General features: G+C 44.4%; 2 protein-coding genes across 2 annotated transcripts in view; one reads left to right on the top strand and one right to left on the bottom strand.

The window, feature by feature from the left end:
• Positions 1–20,626, top strand: part of LOC142213480 (NACHT, LRR and PYD domains-containing protein 3-like) — a 121,019-nt gene extending 100,393 nt beyond the window's left edge. The window contains exons 4-9 of the mRNA XM_075281829.1: positions 4,312–4,483; positions 8,091–8,156; positions 12,325–14,023; positions 15,637–15,807; positions 18,844–19,014; positions 20,530–20,626. Of these exons, the coding sequence (XP_075137930.1) occupies positions 4,312–4,483; positions 8,091–8,156; positions 12,325–14,023; positions 15,637–15,807; positions 18,844–19,014; positions 20,530–20,626 (2,376 nt within the window). The remainder of the gene's footprint in view (positions 1–4,311; positions 4,484–8,090; positions 8,157–12,324; positions 14,024–15,636; positions 15,808–18,843; positions 19,015–20,529) is intronic.
• The window catches only part of LOC142214655 (NACHT, LRR and PYD domains-containing protein 12-like), a gene marked incomplete at its 3' end in the record, with an annotated part of 792,298 nt that overhangs the window by 223,936 nt on the left and 545,493 nt on the right, over positions 1–22,869 (bottom strand). The gene's annotated exons all lie outside the window — the stretch shown is intronic.

Below are 22,869 nucleotides of genomic sequence, written 5' to 3'. Positions count from 1 at the left end.
ATTCCAATGATACTTTATTTGCACAAATAATTTTTCCAGTTGGGTTACAGAGAACAGCTTGAGTTATTGTATCAGAAATATCTCCTTGTAACTCCTTCAGGGGAATCTATGACAAGCCAAGAAGTGTAGTATAACCAGGCAGCCATTCAGATGATTGGGCGACCATGTACTTGGTAGGCGTGAATCTTCCAGAACAGGAGGTGCTGCATCCGGTAACCATTTGGCTCATAGACAGAGGGTCCATGACATCTATATCCTATAATAGGGTATACGCCGATGATGTGGAATAGACTTCATGAGATAAATTTCTAACCCCTTGTGGCATTCTTCTGTACATTTGCAACACCGTAACAAGACACTGAACATATCATTCCATAACTTCATCTGTGCATGGTCAGGGCACCAGCGATAGACATCCTACTGCCCAAGATCAGAGGTAACGTGTATTCCAAGGACTGAATCCCTTACAGTTCCTCTCATCTCTTCCCCCCTTATTATTTGTATAATATCCACAACTTTAGAAATTCAGATTTTTAGTTTTGTTAAGTCCAACAAAAGGGGGAAAAAATGTGATCAGAAAGTCTTACCAAAATGGTAGAGGTAAAAATACAGCTCACCCCACAAAACTAAGCCCTCAGGGAGCTGCATTGGTGGAAAGATAAAATAAGTAATGGGTTTTAGAAAAACCTGGAATATGCCTCCCCTCCCCCACCACCTTTACAGTAATGACTTGAGAGTTGTTCTTCAAGGTGACTTTCTCCATCTCTGACCTCATTCTGGAGGACGTTTGGCCTACTCTTCCTTACAACGTCAGGGCTGTGACTGGACCTTCACAACACAGCAAGTCTTGTCTTCTTCAGCCATTCTTTTGTAGATTTGCTCCGGATCATTGTCCTCTTACATGATCTCTGTTTGACCTAGTTGTAGCTTCTGGATAGATGGCCTTGCATGTGACTCTAGAATACTATGGTATCCTGAGGAGTTCATGTTTGACTGTCTTGTGGTTGCAGAACAACCCGAAATCATCCCCTTCCACCTGCGAGTGTGACGGTCACTGCTCATATCCCATCTTTGGTTTTCACCTAATATAATTCTGTTATAACAAACTTCTCTACTTTGGTGTCACTTTATCTAAAGGACATTATTCCAGAAGTCTTGTGGTTGTTCAGATGCAACTTTACAAAGCTAAGCCGTGCGGTCGTGTTCTTTGTAGACAGAAGACACTTCCTTCTTTATAATTGTACTATCAGGAATTTACAATTTAGCATTGTAGGTCTTGAGCCTTGTCTGACCTTGTCTGACCTTGACAACTGTCTTGAGATGTTTCCACTTGTGAATAATCTTTCTTACTGTAGAATGATGGACTTCTAATAGTTTGGAAATTACCTTATAATCCTTCCTAGTTTGATGGGCGGCAACAATCACATCACTAAGATCATTGCTGATGTCTTCCCTCATTCATATTGTGGTAACACAGGCCTGACTGATCCAGACCAGCAAAATGCCAAAATTGCTTCTTTTATCAAGGTTGTCACAGTTGCTGATAATCAATCACCTGACTGCTACTTACACTATAATTCCTATGGAAGTAGTAATGGTGGACTTACGTTTTCACACACCGCTTCTGCATTTTGGTCTAGTGTAAGGGGATTGTTAGAGGAGCGATTCCCCAGTAGCTGCTGGTGAATCTTGGGGGAGGGGCACGACAAGACAGTGAGCCCTAAGTTGAACCTGACCCCCCCCCCCCCCCACCCGGGCCTACTTGCCTGAACTGTCCTAGGCGACAGACGACAACTGGTCTACAAGCCCTTACTAGATCTAGGTGATGACACAGAATGCAGACAAGACAAACAATAATAAAGAGAGTTCAGCTAGCCAAGGGGTCAATTACTGTTGAGCAACGCAGTACAGAATCAGAATCCAAGAGAGTAGTCAAAGGTAAAGCCAGAGGTCAGGAATAAGAATATAGGTAACAAGACAGCCAGAGTAACAGCCAGTGTGCAAGCGGATGGGGCAGAAGTTCGCACGGGTGAGGACATAACATCTAGATTCTGGCACAGTTGAATTTTGTGGTTTATCTGGTTCGGTTACCTGACTATAAGACCTTCTAAGGATCAGAATTTTTTAAAAATATTGCCTGATATTTAAAACAATTTATTTCAACGGCCTCCCATACTGCTCCAAGAAAGCGGGAAGAACAATTGTGAGAAATGTCTTGATATGACGAAGCCTTAAGGTTTCCGTTCTCTGGTACAAAGGGCCCTGGGCCCTGGAAGGCAGCAAAGTGTTATTCCTCCACCAAACTTTAGGAAATCAATGCACTCAGACCGGTAACATTCTCCTGACATTCTCCAAACCTGGACTGCCCGATATAGAAGAGTATTACATCATACCACGGGACACGTTTCTGCTGCTCCAGCATCTGGTGACACCATTGTGCGTTACATCAATTACCCAACACGTGTCATTGTAACTGGAAATATCGGAAACCTGAATGCAGATGCCATGGAAATGTATCCAGGAACTCACAAAGGGTCAGTTTGCTAATGCCGCTGCTATACAGTGACCAGGGCTGTGGCTTCACTCCTACTACTTATATAGGAGTAGTCTGCATCTGCCCCCATCCGCTGCAGCAGCTGATCTGTGTAGGGTCCGGGTGTTGCACCCCCACAGATCAGAGACTGATGACCTATGCTGTGTCTAGTCTACCAATACCTTTCTACATATATTGTCCATCAACCAAGAGCAGAAAAAAATTACGGCTTTCTGGATGTAACAATGAAAAAATGTGAATAGCGCAGCGTCCACCGATATAACAGGCTGAGATCTTATGGTGTTATTGGGAAACATTCAGCAAGTCTATAATTCACTTCATCTTATGTATGAGCTGTGCAGATACACTCACCGGCCACTTTATTAGGTACACCATGCTAGTAATGGGTTGGACCCCCTTTTGCCTTCAGAACTGCCTCAATTCTTCGTGGCATAGATACAACAAGGTGCTGGAAGCATTCCTCAGAGATTTTGGTCCATATTGACATGATGGCATCACACAGTTGCAGTCGCAGATTTGTCGGCTGCACATCCATGATGCGAATCTCCCGTTCCACCACATCCCAAAGATGCTCCTCTATTGGATTGAGATCTGGTGACTGTGGAGGCCATTGGAGTACAGTGAACTCATTGTCATGTTCAAGAAACCAGTCTGAGATGATTCCAGCTTTATGACATGGCATTGCATTATCCTGCTGAAAGTAGCCATCAGATGTTGGGTACATTGTGCTCATAAAGGGATGGACATGGTCAGCAACAATACTCAGGTAGGCTTTGGCGTTGCAACGATGCTCAATTGGTACCAAGGGGCCCAAAGAGTGCCAAGAAAATATTCCCCACACCATGACACCACCACCACCAGCCTGAACCGTTACCGATACAAGGCAGGATGGATCCATGCTTTCATGTTGTTGACGCCAAATTCTGACCCTGCCATCCGAATGTCGCAGCAGAAATCGAGACTCATCAGACCAGGCAACGTTTTTCCAATCTTCAATTCTCCAATTTCGATGAGCTTGTGCAAATTGTAGCCTCAGTTTCCTGTTCTTAGCTGAAAGGAGTGGCCCCCGGTGTGGTCTTCTGCTGCTGTAGCCCATCTGTAGCCTCAAAGTTGGACGTACTGTGCGGCGTTCAGAGATGCTCTTCTGGCTACCTTGGTTGTAACGGGTGGCTATTTGAGTCACTGTTGCCTTTCTATCAGCTCGAACCAGTCTGGCCATTCTCCTCTGACCTCTGGCATCAACAACGCATTTCCACCCACAGAACTGCCGCTCACTGGATGTTTTTTCTTTTTCGGACCATTCTCTGTAAACCCTAGAGATGGTTGTGCGTGAAAATCCCAGTAGATCAGCAGTTTCTGAAATACTCAGACCAGCCCTTCTGGCACCAACAACCATGCCACGTTCAAAGGCACTCAAATCACCTTTCTTCCCCATACTGATGCTCGGTTTGAACTGCAGGAGATTGTCTTGACCATGTCTACATGCCGAAATGCACTGAGTTGCCGCCATGTGATTGGCTGATTAGAAATTAAGTGTTAACGAGCAGTTGGACAGGTGTACCTAATAAAGTGGCCGGTGAGTGTATATATTAGGAGGTCCCTAGATTATGGGGAAAACCTGTTACTTATAAACTGAAGAAGAATTTTCTCCCAATTATTATCACATATTTATCTTGGATGGGAAATTATAATAAAGACGGACGTGAAATAGTTGTGTAGATTAACCCCTTGTGTTATGTCTCTTTCCTGTGTCCTAGAAATACCTGAGTCTGGAAAATGACAGAAAAACATTGGCCCGGATATTACTTCAGGATATATTCTGCAGAGGAAGAGAGGCTGTGATAGCATTGTGGGTCAGTCTATATGTCATACAGAAGGATCATGGGACCCCCGGCCTGCAGGCTGTACTGGAGGAACTCCGTCATACAGGTGACATGTATGAGATGTGGTAATCAATATAAGAGGTAGGGTGGCACTACTAAATGCATATAGGCTGTATATACAGTGGATAATAGGATAAACTGATGCTACTTGCAGGTGGTGCTCACAGTGTATAAAAGTAAGTACAGTCCATCAAGAGAAAATAGAAAAAACTGTGCACTCACCATGTAAAGTATGCAGTAAAAATCCGGTCTTTGTTTCAAAAATTCATGTTAAAATACATACGAGAGGAGGCACGCCTGAAGAGAACAAGTGACAGCTGTTTCGTGCAGGCAGCACTTTTTCAAGCTCCCCAGTTTCTGAGTGAAAAATGTCTGATAAAACAGTGGATGAGCTAATAGAGGAAGAAACAGTGTATCATGTTACCTGCCAATAAGAATGTATCAGTAACCGTACACATTCCATGATAGGAAAGGTAGTTCCAACCACCATAAATAGTGCAAGATATCATAGAAACGTAGATATTCAAGAGCAGTGTTTCAGGCTTTGAAAGCCCTTCATCAGGCAGTAGGAGATGTAAATGAAGTGACTGCCAAATATATGAAAAATTGATGTGGGGCCCAGGGAAATGGTCCTAGTAGGAACCCAGAAGTATGGAGAAGGTAGCACATGTGTCAGCAAGGAGCTGTTGGCAGTCCAGTCACTATTAGCAGCTCACAGTTGTCTGTCACCTCCCATAAGTTCAGAAGAAGTGAATAACATTGTGGACTGGATGACTGACCCACCATCTCAGTCACAGCAGGATGACAAGACCTCTGACAGTGACACAATGACTTTGAGCCATTGTTCAGTGTACTCCTCCTCCTGCATTAACAGTTAATTTGTGGCACTATAGAAGACTGTCTGTTCTGTTTCCTCTGTCATCACTGAACTCTATTGAGATATCCTCTTCTTTCCGAAGAGAGTAAGATTTAAGATAGTGTTCTCGTTGTTTGAGAATAGTCATCATTTGATCTGTAATGAGAAGGAGGGTTAGGATGAGCACTGGCACTTGCAGATAGAGTGATGGTGGTCTATGGACACTGGTAGTTGTGAACATTTGGGGCAAGTGTAGGAGAGGGAATCTTGAGGGAACCTATGGCTTATTACAGTTTAAGGAAAGTAGTGATGTCTCAGGGAGGAGGAGTGGAAGGGTACAGGGGTCTCCTGGCCAGACCCACATGAAGTACTAGCAGTTGTCTCCATAAAAGCTACAGTAACATGAGTACAAAGCATATCTTGATAGTACATAATGTCAGGAATATTACATCTGTTGTTACTGCTTTATAGTTGTCATATCAACATAGGGAAACTTCCTGAGCAGGCCTTTATAAACCGTTCCCTTATCACCAGCCTTGCCGGCTAATTAGTTTGCAGCTTCCTCCTTGGCTCCTGACATTGATCTGACTGCTCTAATAATGACCTTTTACTGTGTTGTTGGATTCCTCTTTGTCTAGCGATTTTATACCGGGGTTCCCAATTGAATCTGACCATTGGCATGTTTTCTGCACCCGATCTTGTCTCATGATTTGAATTTTCTTTGCCTTCTTCAGCTGCTGGCCCATGATTTGATGACCATTCTCTAATCTTCGCTCCTGTGAGTAGTGTGTACAGTAGATTTGGTGTTTGGTATCTGCTGCAGTGCATCTATTTGTGATACACTTTCTGTTTTGGTGACAATTCCAGTCTTCAGTTTTAGTGAAAATCCATCTCTTCTTGGGCTCTTCTTGTGAGGAGCTCTGGTGAAGGGGTGTGAGGCAGGCCTTGGCTTGCAGAGGTGTATTACATTTAGGTAGCATATTCTACTGCTCGCAGTTGTCTGCTGCTGCTCTCCTGAAGACCAGTATGTTTCTTACCTTGCATCTGAATCCTAACACATACATTTTGCCTCCTTTTTGTGGAGCAGAAAAAAAATCTCTATTTTATCTGTCATGATTGTCTTGGCCAGTCTGGTTGTCATCATCATCATCTCTACAAGGTTTAGCCTGGTCCCATGGCTTTGAAATATCAACACCCCTCCTACATCTACATAAAAATCCTCCTCCATCCATTTTTCTGCTGCTCCTCCTCATGTTCAGGACCAGTATGACCCAGATCCATTTTGTCATCCTTCTCCAGTTCCTCTTGCACAGAAGATTGTTTGTCCTTCTCTCCAACAGCTCCAGAGCACTGGCATGTAAATCATTGTTCTTCTTCCATCACTTGTTGCATCCCTTGTGCTGGAGGCATGACATCACTGATGCTGTAGTCAATACTGACAAATTTGGTAGCCTCCTCAAAGAACTTCCAGAGGTGAAAAAATATTAAAATATAAACTTCACTGTCATACTTTCCTCATGATGATTGGGCTTTTTTTTGTTTGTCTTTTATCTTAATGGAGAAAGTGGAAGTTTATATTTTAATATTTTTTTCAGTTTTTTTTTTTTAAAACATTTTATTGCCACATTAGTACACCATTATTACTCTGCTAACCACCACAACTAAAGGTACTGGGAAGAGTCAGGTATTGGTCAATGCCTGACCATCTGAAGTGATAGTTGGGTGTACAGGTTGAAGCAGTCTGATATCAGGTTAGGAAGGACAAAAAATATCATGGAACTTCCAACCCTGTAATCTAAAGTTAAATAACACCATAGGTTATGTCAGCCCATAGTATTAGGGTTCTGCTCATTCGTGTCCAGGCTGATTCCCTGGGCTTTACATGGCAAGCCAAAGGAAGAACCTAAGGACTCCTTGTGTTGCAGGAGGGTGACTAGATTGGTGGTCTTGCCCCATCACTGTACCCTTCTGGACCAAGATACAAGTATGCATACAGAAAGCCACTGGCTCCGATGTCACCCTGTCTCCATCCATAATTTTTCTGGCACTTCCAAATGACTCTTATACTACTACTAGGGATCATTTAGTCATTCATCTTAGATTAGCTGCTAAATTGCTAGTCCTGCATTTTTGGCTCCAGACTATCAACTCATAAGTTGGTCGACTAGATCCCATGATAAGTTCATGAAAGTCTGGTCTCCATGGCTCTCCTCCCCCAGGAAGGATTCTCCTATTCCTATATCCGCTCCATGTCATCCTGGTCCGGAGTCACGTGTAATGCTGATAATGTGCACTCGCAAATTCTGAATTCTAAATTCTTTATTCTTTATCTTACCTTTTATCTTTCTCCACTTCGGGCTTTCTTCTCCTTCTCCTTCTTCTCTTCCTTCTGTCTCCTCTGTCTTTTCCCTTTCTTCTATTTTTTTCTGTCCCCCTCGCCCTCCTTCTTCTCCTTGTTTTCCCTTACTACTGCCCTTTGTTAAGCAAGGATAAAATCCAGCACAGGGAAACGTAACTTTTAATGTTGGAAAATGTTGTCCATAAAATCACAAAAATCCAGCAAAGGAAGTAGAAAAAACTCACAACATTAATTCACAGGACAGAAAGAGACTGACTGACATGATGAGACACTTGCCTCCGCCATTCTGGGTGTTAGTTAGCCCCTTACTCATGGCACCATTTCTCAGCTTTGCCTTTATGATCAGGAAACCTTGTCTAATTCCACACTTATATCTGCACATCCAGCACTGATGACGTATATACCAGAAAATCCTACTAATCTGTCATCTCTTATCAGGTGACACTCTGGTGGAGCAAATCCTACTGGATAAAGAGGGTCACCGACTAACCCCCGAACTGACAGGTGAGTCACATTATATAACCTCACCATAGTGACATTGGTCACAGCCTGGAAGAAGATAAACCAATGCAAGTAAATCCAGAAAAAGAAGATAAAGAAGCTGGCCATTATTCTGTTTAGTAAGGCCTGGTTCACATTTGGGGGAGTCTGCATGGGGACCCCCACCCCAAACGGACTACCGAACGCCTTGGCAAGTGGTGTGCAGTAAAAGCACATGGACCCCATAGACTATAATGGGCTCTGTGTGCTTTCTGCTCAGTCTCCGCACGAGACAAGAAAGTAGATTGTGAACTACTTTTCTGTCTGCATGTTCCGTGCGGAGACCGTGCGGAAAGCACATGGACCCCATTATAGTCTATGGGGTCATAGTAATTCTTCACACACACACACAGTAGGTATGTCTTGTCTAAAATCTACAAGAGACAGGAACTGGCATAGCTTTATGTTATAACTCACTCCACTTATAAGATATAAGTTGTAGTATATCTGGTGGTCCAGGCTGCCCCCGTCCTGACCTGCCCAGATTCCCATCTCTCTCTGCCCACGGTCTAAAAAGGGACAAACAAAAGCTAAAATGCCCCATAGTGCACCAAAAATGTGTTGAAGTAGCCATTGTCTAGGTGAGGCAGCCTTGTAAATGTGGTCCTCTATATGAACATGTGGTCCTTCATAAATTCCCCTCAGTATATCTAAAGATTTGCTTTTCCTGATTAATGGTTGTGTCCGGCCCTTCAGAAGGGTAAATGTGGCAGGAAAAGCTGAAAAATAAGTATGAAGTGAAAATATGTTTAGGGGAAATGGTAAAGTAGTTACATCACATTGTGGAGAACAAAGCACCAGAAATACATCTGTGATTCCACTATAATGTATATTATATGTAACTCCATGCAGTTATTGTAAGCCAGTCATGTAATGACCCAGGGTAGCATAGCCACACTCCTATCAGAGTAACCAGTGTGATTACATAGATTATCTGCTTTCCCTTAGTCCTAACAGCAGCACAATGCGGGGGATGTCTGCCCCTGTGTGCTGGTAGGACAGGCAGAATTTGTAATCAGCGTAAATGAATATGCATGACTACACCCTATAAGTGGGTACAGAGATCCACCCCGTGTTAATATAAGATTACAATAAAATTGTGACCTTAGGGAGGGAGGCTTGTGCTGCTGTTAGGACTAAGGGAGAATAGGTTATCTACATAATCAGCTATTCCCTTTCGTCCTACCAGCAGCACAATGCAGGACTGTAGCAAGCAATCCCCCTAAGGAGGGTTTCCTGGCCTTATGGATTCCAGTACAGACTGTCCAAAGGTGATAGCCTCTGAAGCACAGGAACCCAACCTATAGCGCTCGACAAAGGTGAGTTGTAAAGAGCAAATCTGGTCCAGGGGCACTGCCCTATTCTCTGCCCAGGAAGAAGAGACTGCTCTCATGGAATGGACCCTAAGAAATTCAGGGGGAGTTAACCCCTGAATAGAAAAGGAAATTTTAATACCCTCCTAAACCCATCTATAAATGGAGGCCTTTGAAGCCCTAAGGCCCCTGCGACTACCAACCATATTCACAAGGAGGAATCTCAGTTGGACTCTCCTCAATAAAGGAGATGTAAGGCTCCTCAGAGGAAAAGCCTGAAGCTCGCTTACTCTTTTGGCAAAAGGAATGGCCAAAAGGAAGGTGGTCTTAAAGGTGAGAAATTTCAAATACACCTCCTCCAGGGGATCGAATGGAGGATCGCAATGGGCAAACAGGACAGAGGCTAGATACCATTGATGTACTGGAGCAGAGATTGAGGGTTTAAGCCTCATAGCTCCCTTAAGGAAACTACTCGCGTGGGAGAGTTGAGATAAACACCTCCCCAGAAAGGCGGACAAAGCAGCAACATGAACCTTTAATGTTGCAGGAGACAGCCCTTTGTCTAGACCCGTGATGGCGAACCTATGGCACAGGTGCCAGAGGTGGCACTCAGAGCCCTCTCTTTGGGCACCCACCTGGGGAACAGATTATACTATGTGGGGGCCACCGTGGAGCAAATTGTACTGTGTGGGGACCACTGTGGAGCAGAATATACTGTGTGGGGGGCCACTGTGGAGCTGATTGTACGGTCTAGGGGTCACTGTGAAGCAGATTATACTGTGTGGGGGTCACAGTGGAGCTGAAAGCTCTATAAAGCCCCATTCGTATGACCATATTTTGCAGGTCTGTAATTGTGCGCAATTGTGGATCCGCACATTACTAAGGTTAAATTGCCGTGTTGGCACTTTGTGATAACTTAGTGGGTTTTGGGTGGGCAGTTTGGGCACTTAGTCTCTAAAAGGTTCGCCATCACTGGTCTAGACCGTCCTGCAGAAAATACAGGATCTCCCCAACTAGGGGATTTGATGAATCAATCCCCTGAGTAGAACACCAGAACTTGAAGTTATTCCCAATTCTGAGATAGTTCTTATTGGTTGTTTCTTCCCTGGCACAGGCAAGGTTCTTCAGGACGGCTTCTGACAGTCCACTAGCTCTCCAAAGGGACTGGTTAACCTCCAGGCTGTCAAGTTGAACCTCCTCAGATCCTGGCACTTCTGAGCTCGTTGGGAAACCAGGTTCTGGGTAGGGGAAGCCTCCAACATGTCCCTCGACGCATGAGCTGGGCAAACTAAGTCCTCTTTGGCCAGATTTGGATAAAGGCTATCACAGAGACTTGGTCCTGTCTGAATTTCATCAACACCCATGGTATCATTGAAAGTGGAGGGATATATAAGCCAGCCTGGACTTCCAAGGGATGGGAAGGGCATCCACAACCAAGGAATTGTCCTTCTGGTATAGTGAGTAGAACATCTCCTCCTTGGCGTTGAGTCGGGTAACCCTGAAGACCACTTCTGGGAGACCCCACTTCAGGATGATTTGTTGGAACACCTCTGTATTGAGGAACCATTCACCTGATACAGTAGAGCCCTGACCCAGCTGATCTGCTACCATGTCCAGAGAGCCCCTGATGTGAACCGTGGACAAATGTGACAGATTCTTTTCTGCCCATGTGAAGATCAAATTTGTCTCTCTGAGGAGAGATAGAGACCTGGTTCCTCTTTGTTTGTTCAGATACATTGCTGTAGTCATGTTTTCTGAATGGATCTTAACAGCTCTCCCTCTGAGAAGAGAAGAGAGGTGAAGCAATGCCTGGTAAACAGCCCTGAGTTCTTTCCAACTGGATGTTGTTCCCACCTCTTGTTTGCTCCATCAACCTTGAACAGTCCTTTTGTCCAAATGGGCACCCCATCCCGAGAGGGATGCATCGGTTGTCAACAGGGTCCAAAGAGAAAAAATAAAAGAGGAAGAGGGTTTTAAAAGTTAAAAAAAAAACTTCTTGCAAACCATATAGGAGGCCACAGAGCCTCCTCCACTTAAACCACCACAAAGGACAGAAAAAAAAGCAGGGGAGGGGAGGTCTCTGTGCCCTCATATAGTGTTGTAGTCATGCATATACTGTCTACCAATAAGTATTTGGACACCCATGCGAATGAAGATATCTGTGGCCATGATGTACGTCACATCTTCCTCCGTTAAATAGGAAACAGCATTGGCATTAGTTGCATGCAGGATGCCATGAAGTGCAGAGTTGTCCAATATCGAGAAAGGGGTAATTGTGGGGAACCACAGAAATGGTCGATCCCTAAGGGACATAGCAAGCCAACTGAATTGCCCAAAATCAACTGTGGCCTATGTGATTATGAAGTGGAAGGTGAACGGTGATTGTCGGAATGTGCCCCGAGTCGGCAGATCCCGAAACTGGAAGATAGAGACTGACGGGTGGTGGCCAGAGAAATTCAGAAGAACCGCACCCAACCGATGGCTCACATACATCAGGAGTTTCAACAGCCATCCGGGAGTATTGTGTCGATCAAACATCGTAAGGAAGCGTCTGCTGGGGTCTACCAAGTATTCAATATGAATAAATGTTGTTTTTCTATTCTACTATCCAAATACTTATTGGTAGACAGTGTGTTCATTTATGTTGATTAAAGTTCAGCCTGTCCTAGCAAGACACAGGGGCAGAAATACCCCACATTGTGCTGGTGGTAGGACGAAAGGGAATACCCTGTATGTGCCCATTTTTCTTTTTGATATACCTTCAAAAAATTATGTTTTGTTTCTGCCTCTTCAGCTTTTTTCCCCTATTTTTCCTGTAGAGATCCAGAACTGTCACAAGAAATATTTACATGAAAAAACTGAGAAACTTACAGAGAACAAACCTCCGAGATGTGACCAGGGAGAGGAAAGTTTCTCCTTCTCTACGCGTTATGTGAACCTCATCATTGTCACCACTGATCACTTTAGGGAACGTTCTGAGAATGAGCTCATAGAGACCGGGGCAAGACATGAGGAATATTTAAAGGAAAAACAAAATGTATTGCAGCGAATTTTCCCCAACAAAATGTTCCGTTGGTGCCACCGATCCAGACTTGTACCACATATGGTAATGGTGAGCGGAGTGCCCGGTGTAGGGAAGACCACACTGATGCAGAAGTTTGTCTATGACTGGGTGAAGGGCGATCTCTACCAAAGATTCTCTTTTGTCTTCTTCTTCAAATTTCGGGAACTCAACAGACTGGATAGGGTTAGTCTGGAGACCATGATCCTTCATCACTACCCATATCTGGAGGAGCAGCTGGAGAACATCTTACAAGATCCAGAGAAACTTCTCTTTATATTTGATGGATTAGATGAAAGCAATCATACAATGGATTTCACATCACGTCACTTGTGCTCTCATCCTAAACAGCCTGAACCTTGTGGTCAGATTGTGGTCAGTTTGGTGAGAAAGTCTCTTCTTACTGGTTGTTCTGTCCTAATGACCAGTCGTCCAACCAGACTGGCATCAATTGATTGTAGAGTTTTCCAGAGAATAGTAGAGATCACTGGGTTTCTTCCAGAAGAACGACAGATTTACTTTGAAAATTTCTTCTCCAACCCTGAACTGTCAGAGAAGGCTTTTACTTATGTGAAGCAGAATGCCACCTTGTACACGTTCTGTTACCTCCCGTCCTACTGCTGGATCATCTGTACTGTATTATCCAGGAGCTTCCAGACATCAAGTAGTGACCAGCAGGTGACATTATTACCCAGAACAGTGACACAACTCTTTGCCATATTTGTCGCCAACATTCTGTCCAATCACAGCCTGGAGAAAAGTGACGCTCAGAAGATCCTGCAGTCCATCGGATGGATGGCACAACATGGAGTCATGAATCACAGGGTTATATTTGAGGAACGAGATCTGGATTCTTTCTATGTGGACAATAAGTCAAAGCTCTTATCAAGTTTCCTGCTGGAATCGGAGGAACCTGTGACCTATTCCTTCTTACATCTCACTGTTCAGGAATTCTTCTCTGCCTTGGTCCATTATACTGATTATTCTCCTGAGAAGTTACAGAACTCACTAGAAGAAGCCAAATCCTATCCTGATGGACGTGGTGAGATGTTCCTTCGTTTCCTGTGTGGTCTATCAGACGGCACCACAAGGTCAATACTAACTGGATACCTGGACACACAAGCAGCTCAGGCCTCCAGAGATGTTATCACTTGGCTGAAGAACTTCATTCTAGAAGAACAGAGACTGGAGGAAAGTAAATACAAGAAGTGTCGTCTTCTCAGGACATTCTTCTATCTATTTGAGACCCGGAATAAGGCTCTAGTGCTGGAATCATTACAATCACTAAGAAGATTGGACCTTTCTGGTGTTCACATGTCCGCTCTAGACTGCACAGTGTTAGCATTCATCATTGAAATCTGCACACATATAGAAGAACTCAATTTGTTTAGATGTTCCTTAGACACTGAAGGATTAGAGAGACTTGTACCAGGGTTACATAACCTGCAGGATCTGAGGTAAATAATAATTATATTCTGTATTTCTGTGGTATTAAAAGAGTTATCCAGTTTTTAATATTAATGACCTATCGTAAGGATAAGCCACAAATATAAAAAAAACTGGATAACCCCATTAAGGTTTTGACAAACATCTGATAACTAGAGATGAGTGAATTTTTCTAAAAACTTAATTAGGTTGCTTCGCCAAATTTTCCAAAAACATTTGATTCAATCCAAATTAATTCATAGTGAATAGCGTTAAAATAGCGTTATTCAGATTAGACTTGTAAGCCAGGGCCACATCCATCTGGCATAGCGGGTCGTCTAGAGTGACCAACCACATAACATTTAAGGACCAACTAAAGCCTAAAGCTCTCAAAACCCAGGAATGATGCAATCCTCTTCAATGACACGATAGGACGCCTTGGAATTTGCTTAAACCAGGCTTTTACTACAAACAGATAACACGTTTCAGGGTTTACATGCATACACAAAAGACGCACTCCTTCATCAGATCAGGATAGCAGCTTATCTCCACTTTTAGCTTCCACACAGACAGAGTGTTTGTAGCTCAGCCACCACCAGGAAAAAGATCAATGCTCCACAGTGGCCTCCACACAGTATTATATGCTCCACAGTGGCCTCCACACAGTATTATATGCTCCACAGTGGCCTCCACACAGTATTATATGCTCCACAGTGGCCTCCACACAGTATTATATGCTCCACAGTGGCCTCCACACAGTATTATATGCTGCACAATAGGTCCCCCATACAGTATTATATGCTCCACAGTGGCCTCCACAGAATATTATATGCTCCACAATGGCCTTCACACAGTATTATATGCTCCACACAGTATTATATGCTCCAAAGTGGGCTCCCACACAGTATTAAGTGCTCCACAGTAGGTCCCCCATACAGTATTATATGCTCCACAATAGGCCCCACACACAATATTACATACTGCTCAGTGGGTCCCGATACAATATTATATACTCCACAGTAGGTCGCCACAGAGTATTATATGTTACTTACCCAGTATGCTGTCCCATGAAGAGTGTCATCTTTCTTCTTCTGACTGACTTACATCATCGCGCCTACGTTGGGGCAGAGGTCACACTCCGCAGTCAGTGTAAGCCCCAGACCTGCGGCCTATACTGATAGCTTTCAGCTGTATGTGCATTTGCAGTGTAATATGTGAGCACTGAGGAGTAAGGATGTTTGACACTTTCTGTATTCTCTATCCATTAGGACTTCAATAACCATTAGATGGGGACTGTGAGCCCCCATTTAGTATCACTAATGATCCCAATAATCTGCCTCTAATGATCAGAACTTTTTGTGGAAATTCCTCGAGGTTGGAACTCCACCGATCACACAGTTAAGACTTCAGCTTATGATTCAGGAAAAACCCTTTTATACTTGAGCAACCCAGAAACAAGGTGTCCTAGTAACCCTGTTTCATCTCTGATGTGTATGTGGATGTTCTCCCTCTGAGTCAGGAACTCCAAGCAGATGTTCCCCTTGGTCGGATTCCAACCCAGGAGCACCATGCTAACCACTGAGTCACCGTGCTGCCTTGATACTGTCTGCTGATACATCACTCACATCTCCTCTTATTCTTACAGTTTGGGTGATAATAATCTATCAGACACTTCCTGCACCCAGTTGGCCTCTGTAATAAGGAATAACCAGTCCCTGAAGAGACTTGACCTGTCTGGTAACCCTCTGTCGGGTCCTCACCTCTGTGATTTGATGGCCGCTCTGTCCAGTCCAGCCTGCAGGATAGAGGAATTACGGTGAGTATAAGAGATGTGTACAGGAGGAGATATGTGGGGACAAGTTATAAGATAAGATCATACTTTAATAGCCCCAAGATGGGAAATTCAGATTGTTACAGCAGCAAAGTAATACAATAATAATATAAGAAAGAAATACAAAAGCTCCACAGCCGTGGCATTGCAGAGACAGATTGTAGGTACATATAAAAAGATAAAGGTAAAGAAGATAGTAGGAGGGATCTCACAACCTCAGGATCATTCAGTTCTCTGTATGGAGTGATCTCCGTTTAGCTCGGTGTTGGTTGTACAGCCTAACCGCAGTGAGGAGGAAAGACTTCCAATATCGCTCCTTCTCACACTTGGGATGAAGCAGTCGGTCACTAACAGTACTGCCCAGAGCTATCACGGTCTCATACATGGGGTGGGAGTTGTTCTCCAGCATGGAGCTCACCACGGACAGTGTCCTTCTGTCACCCACCACCTGTACTGGGTCCAGGGGGCCCCCAGGACACAGCTGGCCCTTCTAATCAGCCTGTCAAGTCTATTCTTATCTCTAGTTGATATGCTACTCCCCCAGTAGGCCACTTCTAAGAAGATGGCTGATGCCACTACAGAGTTAAAAAAAGGCCTTCAGAAGTGGCCCCTGGACTCCGAAGGCCCTCAGCCTCCTGAGCAGGTAGAGCCTGCTGTGACCCTTTCTGTGCAGCTCATCCAGGTGATCAGCCCAGTCCAGCTGATTATTAAGGAGCACACCCAGGTACGTATAACTATAACTATCTCAATGCCCGTCCTCTGGATGGCCACTGGTATGGAGCACGTCTCTGCTTACTAAAGTCTACCACCATCTCCTTGGTCTTCCCAACATTAATCTCAAAGGGGTTCCGCTAGCACAAATCCACAAAATTTCAGTCTAAGTCTCTGTAGTCCCTGTCATCTCCATCTGTGATGAGGCCTACTATTGTAGATTCATCAGAATATTTCTGTAAGTAACAGCTGGAGGAATTGCACCTAAAATCTGCAGTGTACAGTGTGAAGAGGAAAGAAGCAAGAACTGTACCTTGTGGTGCCCCCGTACTACAGATCACAGTGTCAGACACAAATTCCCGGGCTCTCACATATTGAGGTTGGTTTGTGAGGTAGTCTAGGATCCAACTGGACAGGTGATAGTCCACTCCAACAAGGTCCAGCTTATCTATCAGTAGTCCTGGCTGAATGGTGTTAAAAGCACTGGAGAAATCAAAGAACATTATTCTCACAGTGTTCCCTGGTTTCTCCAGGTGAGAAAGAGCTCCATGTAGAAGGTGGATGATGGCGTCATACAACCCAATGCCTGGACGACAAGCAAACTGGAGACTGTCAATAGCAGAGCTCACTAGAGGGCAGAGGTGTGTGAGAACCAGTTTCTCTATGACCTTCATCAAATGGGATGTAGTCTGTAACCATTAAGGTCCATTGGATGAGGTGTCTTTAGAACTGGTACCACACAAGATGATTTCCACAGTTGTACCACTAATTAGAAGGGCCAGCTGTGTCCTGGGGAGCCCCCTGGACCCATTACAGGTGGTGGGTGACAGAAGGACACTGTCCGTGGTGAGCTCCATGCTGGAGAACAAATCCCACCCCATGTATGAGACAGTGACAACTCTGGGCAGTACTGTCAGTGACCGACTGCTTTACCCAAGTTAAGAAGGAGCGATATCGGAAGCCTTTCCTCCCCGCTGCAGTTACGATCTACAATCAACACCGGGCTAAGTGGAGATAATTCCTTACAGAGAACTGAAAGATCCTGAAGTTGTGATATCCCTCCTACTGTCTTCTTTCCTTTATCTTTTATACGGGCTTTTTGTATAATTATTATATCAAATCAAATCAAATCAAAAAATGCTTTATTGGCACGTCCGAATAGGTATTTGGCATTGCCAAAGCTAGTAAAGTGTGTGTGTGGGGGGGAGTTGGGTTGGGTGGGTGGTGGGTATGGGGGGGTGGTTTGGGTTATAACAGTCCATGGAGTCTCATCTTCCTCTTCGTTGTTGACCGCTATATGGGGGGGGGGGGTTTGAAGGTGGGGGTGGGGTGGGGCGGGTGTATTGGGATAAATATAACAGTCCATGGAGTCTCATCTTCCTCTTCGTTGGTGACTGCTATATGGGGGGGTGGGGTTGGAGGTGGGGGTGGGGTGGGTGTATTGGGATAAATATAACAGTCCGTGGAGTCTCATCTTCCTCTGGTTTGGTGACAGCTGGACACGTATTGGGCAGCGATCTCCACAGTGGCCTCTTCTTCTCCCAGTAGGATGTAGAGTTTCCTCTTCTCGTCTGCAGATATGAAGTCTGGGATGTGGGAAGAGAGTCTTTGGTAGTAGACGGCCCTCACAGCTGAGTATTTGGTGCAGTGTAGCAGGAAGTGGGTCTCGTCTTCTAGGGCCCCCTGGTCACAGTGCTGGCACAGTCTCTTCTCCCGTGGCTTGTACGTCTGCCTGTATCGCCCCGTCTCTATCTCTAGGTTGTGGGCGCTCAGTCTGTACCGGCTCAGGGTCTGTCTGTGTTTGGGGTGGCGTATTCTCTCCAGGTAGGTGGCCATGGTGTAGTCCCTTTGTAGGGATTGGTACACGGTGAGTTTCTTGGAGTTATTTATTTCGTTTCTCCATTCTTCAATGTACCGCTCTCTGTTTGCCTCTGTGGTCGCCTTTATTTCGGCCTTGGTTATCATCTGTTGGTGTTTTTGGTTTGGTGGTTGGCTGTTGTTTGGTTGGTGAATGTCTGGTTTGCTCGGGTGGCTTAGCCATGCTTGGTGGTGGTAGGAGTCAGGCTTGCTCCCCTGGATGTGTGCCTGGAAAGCTAGCGCCCTCTTCTGTATGGTGAGCCATAGGGGGAGTCTGCCTAGCTCTGCCCTGCAGGCTATGTTGGTGGTGTTGCGATGGACATGGAGCAGGTATTTGCAGAACTCCAGGTGGAAGTTCTCTATATTATCTATGCTGCCGAACACACTGGATTTCCCCTTGGTGGGACTATTAAAGGATTATCTTATCTTATCATATGTTATCTTATCTTACAGTTTGGGTGGTACTGATCTATCAGACAGTTCCTGCACTCAGTTGGCCTCTGTAATAAGGAATAACCAGTCCCTGAAGAAACTTGGACTATCCTACAACCCTCTGTGTGGTCCTCACTTCAGTGACTTGATGGCGGCTCTGTCCAGTCCAGCCTGCAGGATAGAGGATATAAAGTGAGTATAAGAACAGGATTGGAACGTTTTAACTTTAAGTAGCAGAATCATTTGCTGAAGGTGAGCAGATGGGACAGTCCTTGACTTAGTAACTACTATTTGGCCCACATTTCGTAAAATTTTTGGTTTCTATGTAACTGAATTGATGCATTGAATGAGGACAGGCAGCGTTTTTGTAGATGTGGAGGAGGCAGAGGTGGAGGAGGAAGAGTCTGTTGGTCATGGAAGTAGTAGGGGCAGATACTGTAACATAGTCCTGCTCATAGGGGCACTCGAGGGAAATCTAGAGGTAAGAGTTACCAGGGCATGCAAACATCTCATGAGTGGCCAGGGAGTCAATGACATTGCCGATGATGATTGTGTTGCAGATCGGACCTAACAATTGGGTCAGAGTGATAAATATATATACAAATAATTAAAAATCGATGAAAATAGGATGAAGTAGGATACGTCAAATAGCTATATGGGGGCAAAGCTGCTGTATGACAAGCCACCATGTCATATAGTAAGGTGCCCTGATAAGTCGTTGTGCTTAATGGGAAACAATACCTTCAAGTTATTGGATACAAGCCCAACTCTACCATCAGTGGTGGCATTACCTAAGCCCTTAGACACCCTACAGTCATGGTGGCCTCAGAGTCCTCTTTGTAGTGTACAGGGACGTATTAGACTATACATGCTAAGGATTCTGGGAAGGAATATGTCAATAAGTTTTCCTTGGTGGGAATTGGAAACTTGCTCTAGCCCATGTATGGGAGGTATTTCCCTACGAATCAATTCCTGGTTTTCCAGAACCCCAGCAGCTTCTGGAGTCATCCTGGTTTGGCCTTCTCAGATTACGGCCAATGAACAGTGAAGGGGATTTGTATAAAGACATATTTTGGTCACTATTAGCTTCACCTGATGAAGACTCTGATCTGGAGACAAAATGCATTGGAAGTTTTTTCTCTTCTTTTTTATGTGTTTTCTTACTTTGTTACAATACCATTGCTTCGCTTATACATCCATGATGAGATTTGTGACATGGGATATAGAGGAGTCCAGCTAAGACATTGCTACATATTTGGTATAGAACTGGTCTGCTGAAATAAGAAGACGCAGAGAAGTCCTCCTTGGTGGGAAAAGAACTTTCTCTGGGACAAACATATGGAAGGTTTTCCTGAAACTTAGGGACCATGTTTCATGGACAGGATGCGGCTGTGTGAATAAGCCCTTAGTCACTGACTAATAACTGTCCGGGGCTGTCACTATTTATACATGCAGGCACACGTTCTGTACGCCTAGTCCTAAAGGCGAGGAGGTCCAGAAGAGGTGATGTCCCCTGGACCTCCAGCTATTATATTCTGAGGTCTGAAGACGCCCCTGAGCATCATAATTTCCCTTCTATTTCAACAAGTTCTGACCAAACCACGGGTTCGCTTCGTCCAAAAACAGGATGAAATGAATCTTTTGGGGTTCGCCCATCTTTAATCCTTACAATATAAAGTCAGTAATACCGTCTGTTTTATGTTCTAGCCTTTGGGACACCGGAATGTCTGAAAAGGAGGAGGAAGAAATAACAAAACTGGAAAGACAAAAACCAGATCTGAGGATATATTACGCCATACAATAGACGCTGGAGAGAACAGGACATTGTGGGGATTGTTGTGAATCTGAAAAATATATTGCAAGTGTTTTCCTGTATGTACAAGTGCAGATATGTAATTCTAGATATACTTCACAGTAGTACAGTTGTATAATGGTAGTGATGGCTGTGGTACCAGCAGCGCATCCTTCACCAATGTAAAACGTAAGGCTGTGTCCCCTCTATACAGTCTAGCCTGTGCTAATGATAATTTTTTTTTATTTCGGTATTTCATGTGTATTTCTTTCCTGCTGGGGTCTGGTATGTCCCATATATAATGAACCATTGGGGTTAATCCAAACAAGGGAGTATATAGGATTCAGTATATACATCACAGTACACTAGTGGTGGGACTAGCACTGAATCCTTCACTAATGAAGCAAACGAATCTCCATTATTTCAGCTGGTTTTTGTGTGTGTTCATATAATATACAGTCTAGCCTGTGCTAAGCTGAAAAAATACTGTTATTTAATATAAACTAAGGCTAAGTTCACATGTGCGACAGAGACTCCATTAGAGACGCCGCCATTAAAAAACGCCAATAATCGGTAGAGTGATAATTTCTGCACAGAGGACTTTTCTCTCCACCACTTTCAGTAGGATAAAGGGCAGACACCTGGTGGACCCCATTATAGTCTATGGAGTCCTCCGCTGTTCTTATGTAGCTGCAGCCTTTACCGGTACGGCTCACCGTCATTCAGGTCACACGGCAGACACAAATAATGGAGATCCCGGCACAGATGTGAACCTAGCCTTACACAGCTCTAGAGGTCTAATCTAATACTCACTGATCAGGTGACCATTTTACTGCCTTGTAATTTTTCTTGAAATAATTTATGTTAATTTTCCCTTGGGGCCACATGAGAAATTGTAACGGTTCTAGAGGGCCATGCGCATCGCAGCAAATTAGCTCCACCCACTTCTCCACTGACTCCACCCATTCTCAATCATTTTTCCATGTGCCCCACAAAGTACAATCCTCCTACAGTCACCCATACATTATACACCCCCACATTATAAGGTTTCCCTCCAAATGTCCCGTAGTATTAAGTCCCTCTCCTGGTGCCCCAGTATAAACCAGCAGAAACTAGAGGGGACATTAAACTGGGGCAGCTGGAGGGGGACATTAAACAGTGGGGGTAATTGGAGGGGGACATTAAACTAGGGGCAACTAGAGGCAGACATGCCCCCCTCCAGCTGCCCCCCATGGTTTAATATCCTCCTCCAGCTTCCCCAGTTTAATGTCCCCCCCCTCCATGTGCATTCAGTGTAACTGCCCCCCTACATCTGCCCCTAGTCCTCCCTCTTGCTCACACATGCTGTCTCTTCTCTCTATCATCCAGCAGCCTCCATTGCCGGCAGCTTGCAGTAAGCACACAGTCCTGTGTGGCTCCGCCCACTAACGAGTCATAGCCTATCCTGGTGATAGGCTGTGATGACATCATCACAGGTCCTTGAAAAATCTTCCACTAGCTATGCGGCCGGATAGAAGCAGTCAGAGGGCGGGATATGGCCCCCGGGCCGCACATTGCCCAGGTCTGGTCTAGATGGAAAAAAACGGAAGTTTTTCCATTCACTGCTTCTGATAAAAAAAAAAACAAAAAAAACAATAGCAAATAAAGTTTATCAAACAACTTTCTGCATTTGTCCTATGTAGGAATCAATAATCGGGTGCAACAAATGTGAGATGTGGCTTCATATTCCTTGTGCAGATGTATCACCGATGGGTAACACCAAGAAGCAATCTGTGTGCAAAACCTGCAAAAAGGAATTGTTTTGTTGTATCATTTCTATCTGTCACGTAAAGGGCACTTAGTAATACGATGTGAGATTTATTCATCTTTTTGTATCGTTTTTATAATGTTATTTCAATAGAAAAAAATTTCACCAACTTCTAATGGATCCATTCTGTTGCCTCTGCTTCTCCTATACTATGCTGTGCTAGTAACCCCATTACACTTCTGTATACATTATATGTCCTTTAGCCAAATGGGATTCAGTTTTCTTATATAAAACGGGCTAAATCCTAGTGGGCAGAGGGGCCGGGTCATTCTACTCAAAACTATCTAGCTCTAGTGGGCAGAGGGGCCGGGTCATTCTACTCAAAATTATCTATCTCTAGTGGGCAGAGGGGCTGGGTCATTCTACTCAAAACTATCTCTAGTGGGCAGAGGGGCCTTTGTTTGGCCGCTATCTGAGATTATTCACTTCATTGTTTACACTGCGTCTC

This window comes from Leptodactylus fuscus, chromosome 7, assembly GCF_031893055.1.
Source record: "Leptodactylus fuscus isolate aLepFus1 chromosome 7, aLepFus1.hap2, whole genome shotgun sequence".
Taxonomy (NCBI): Eukaryota; Metazoa; Chordata; class Amphibia; order Anura; family Leptodactylidae; genus Leptodactylus; species Leptodactylus fuscus.
This window is presented reverse-complemented; position numbering and strand designations above follow the sequence as displayed.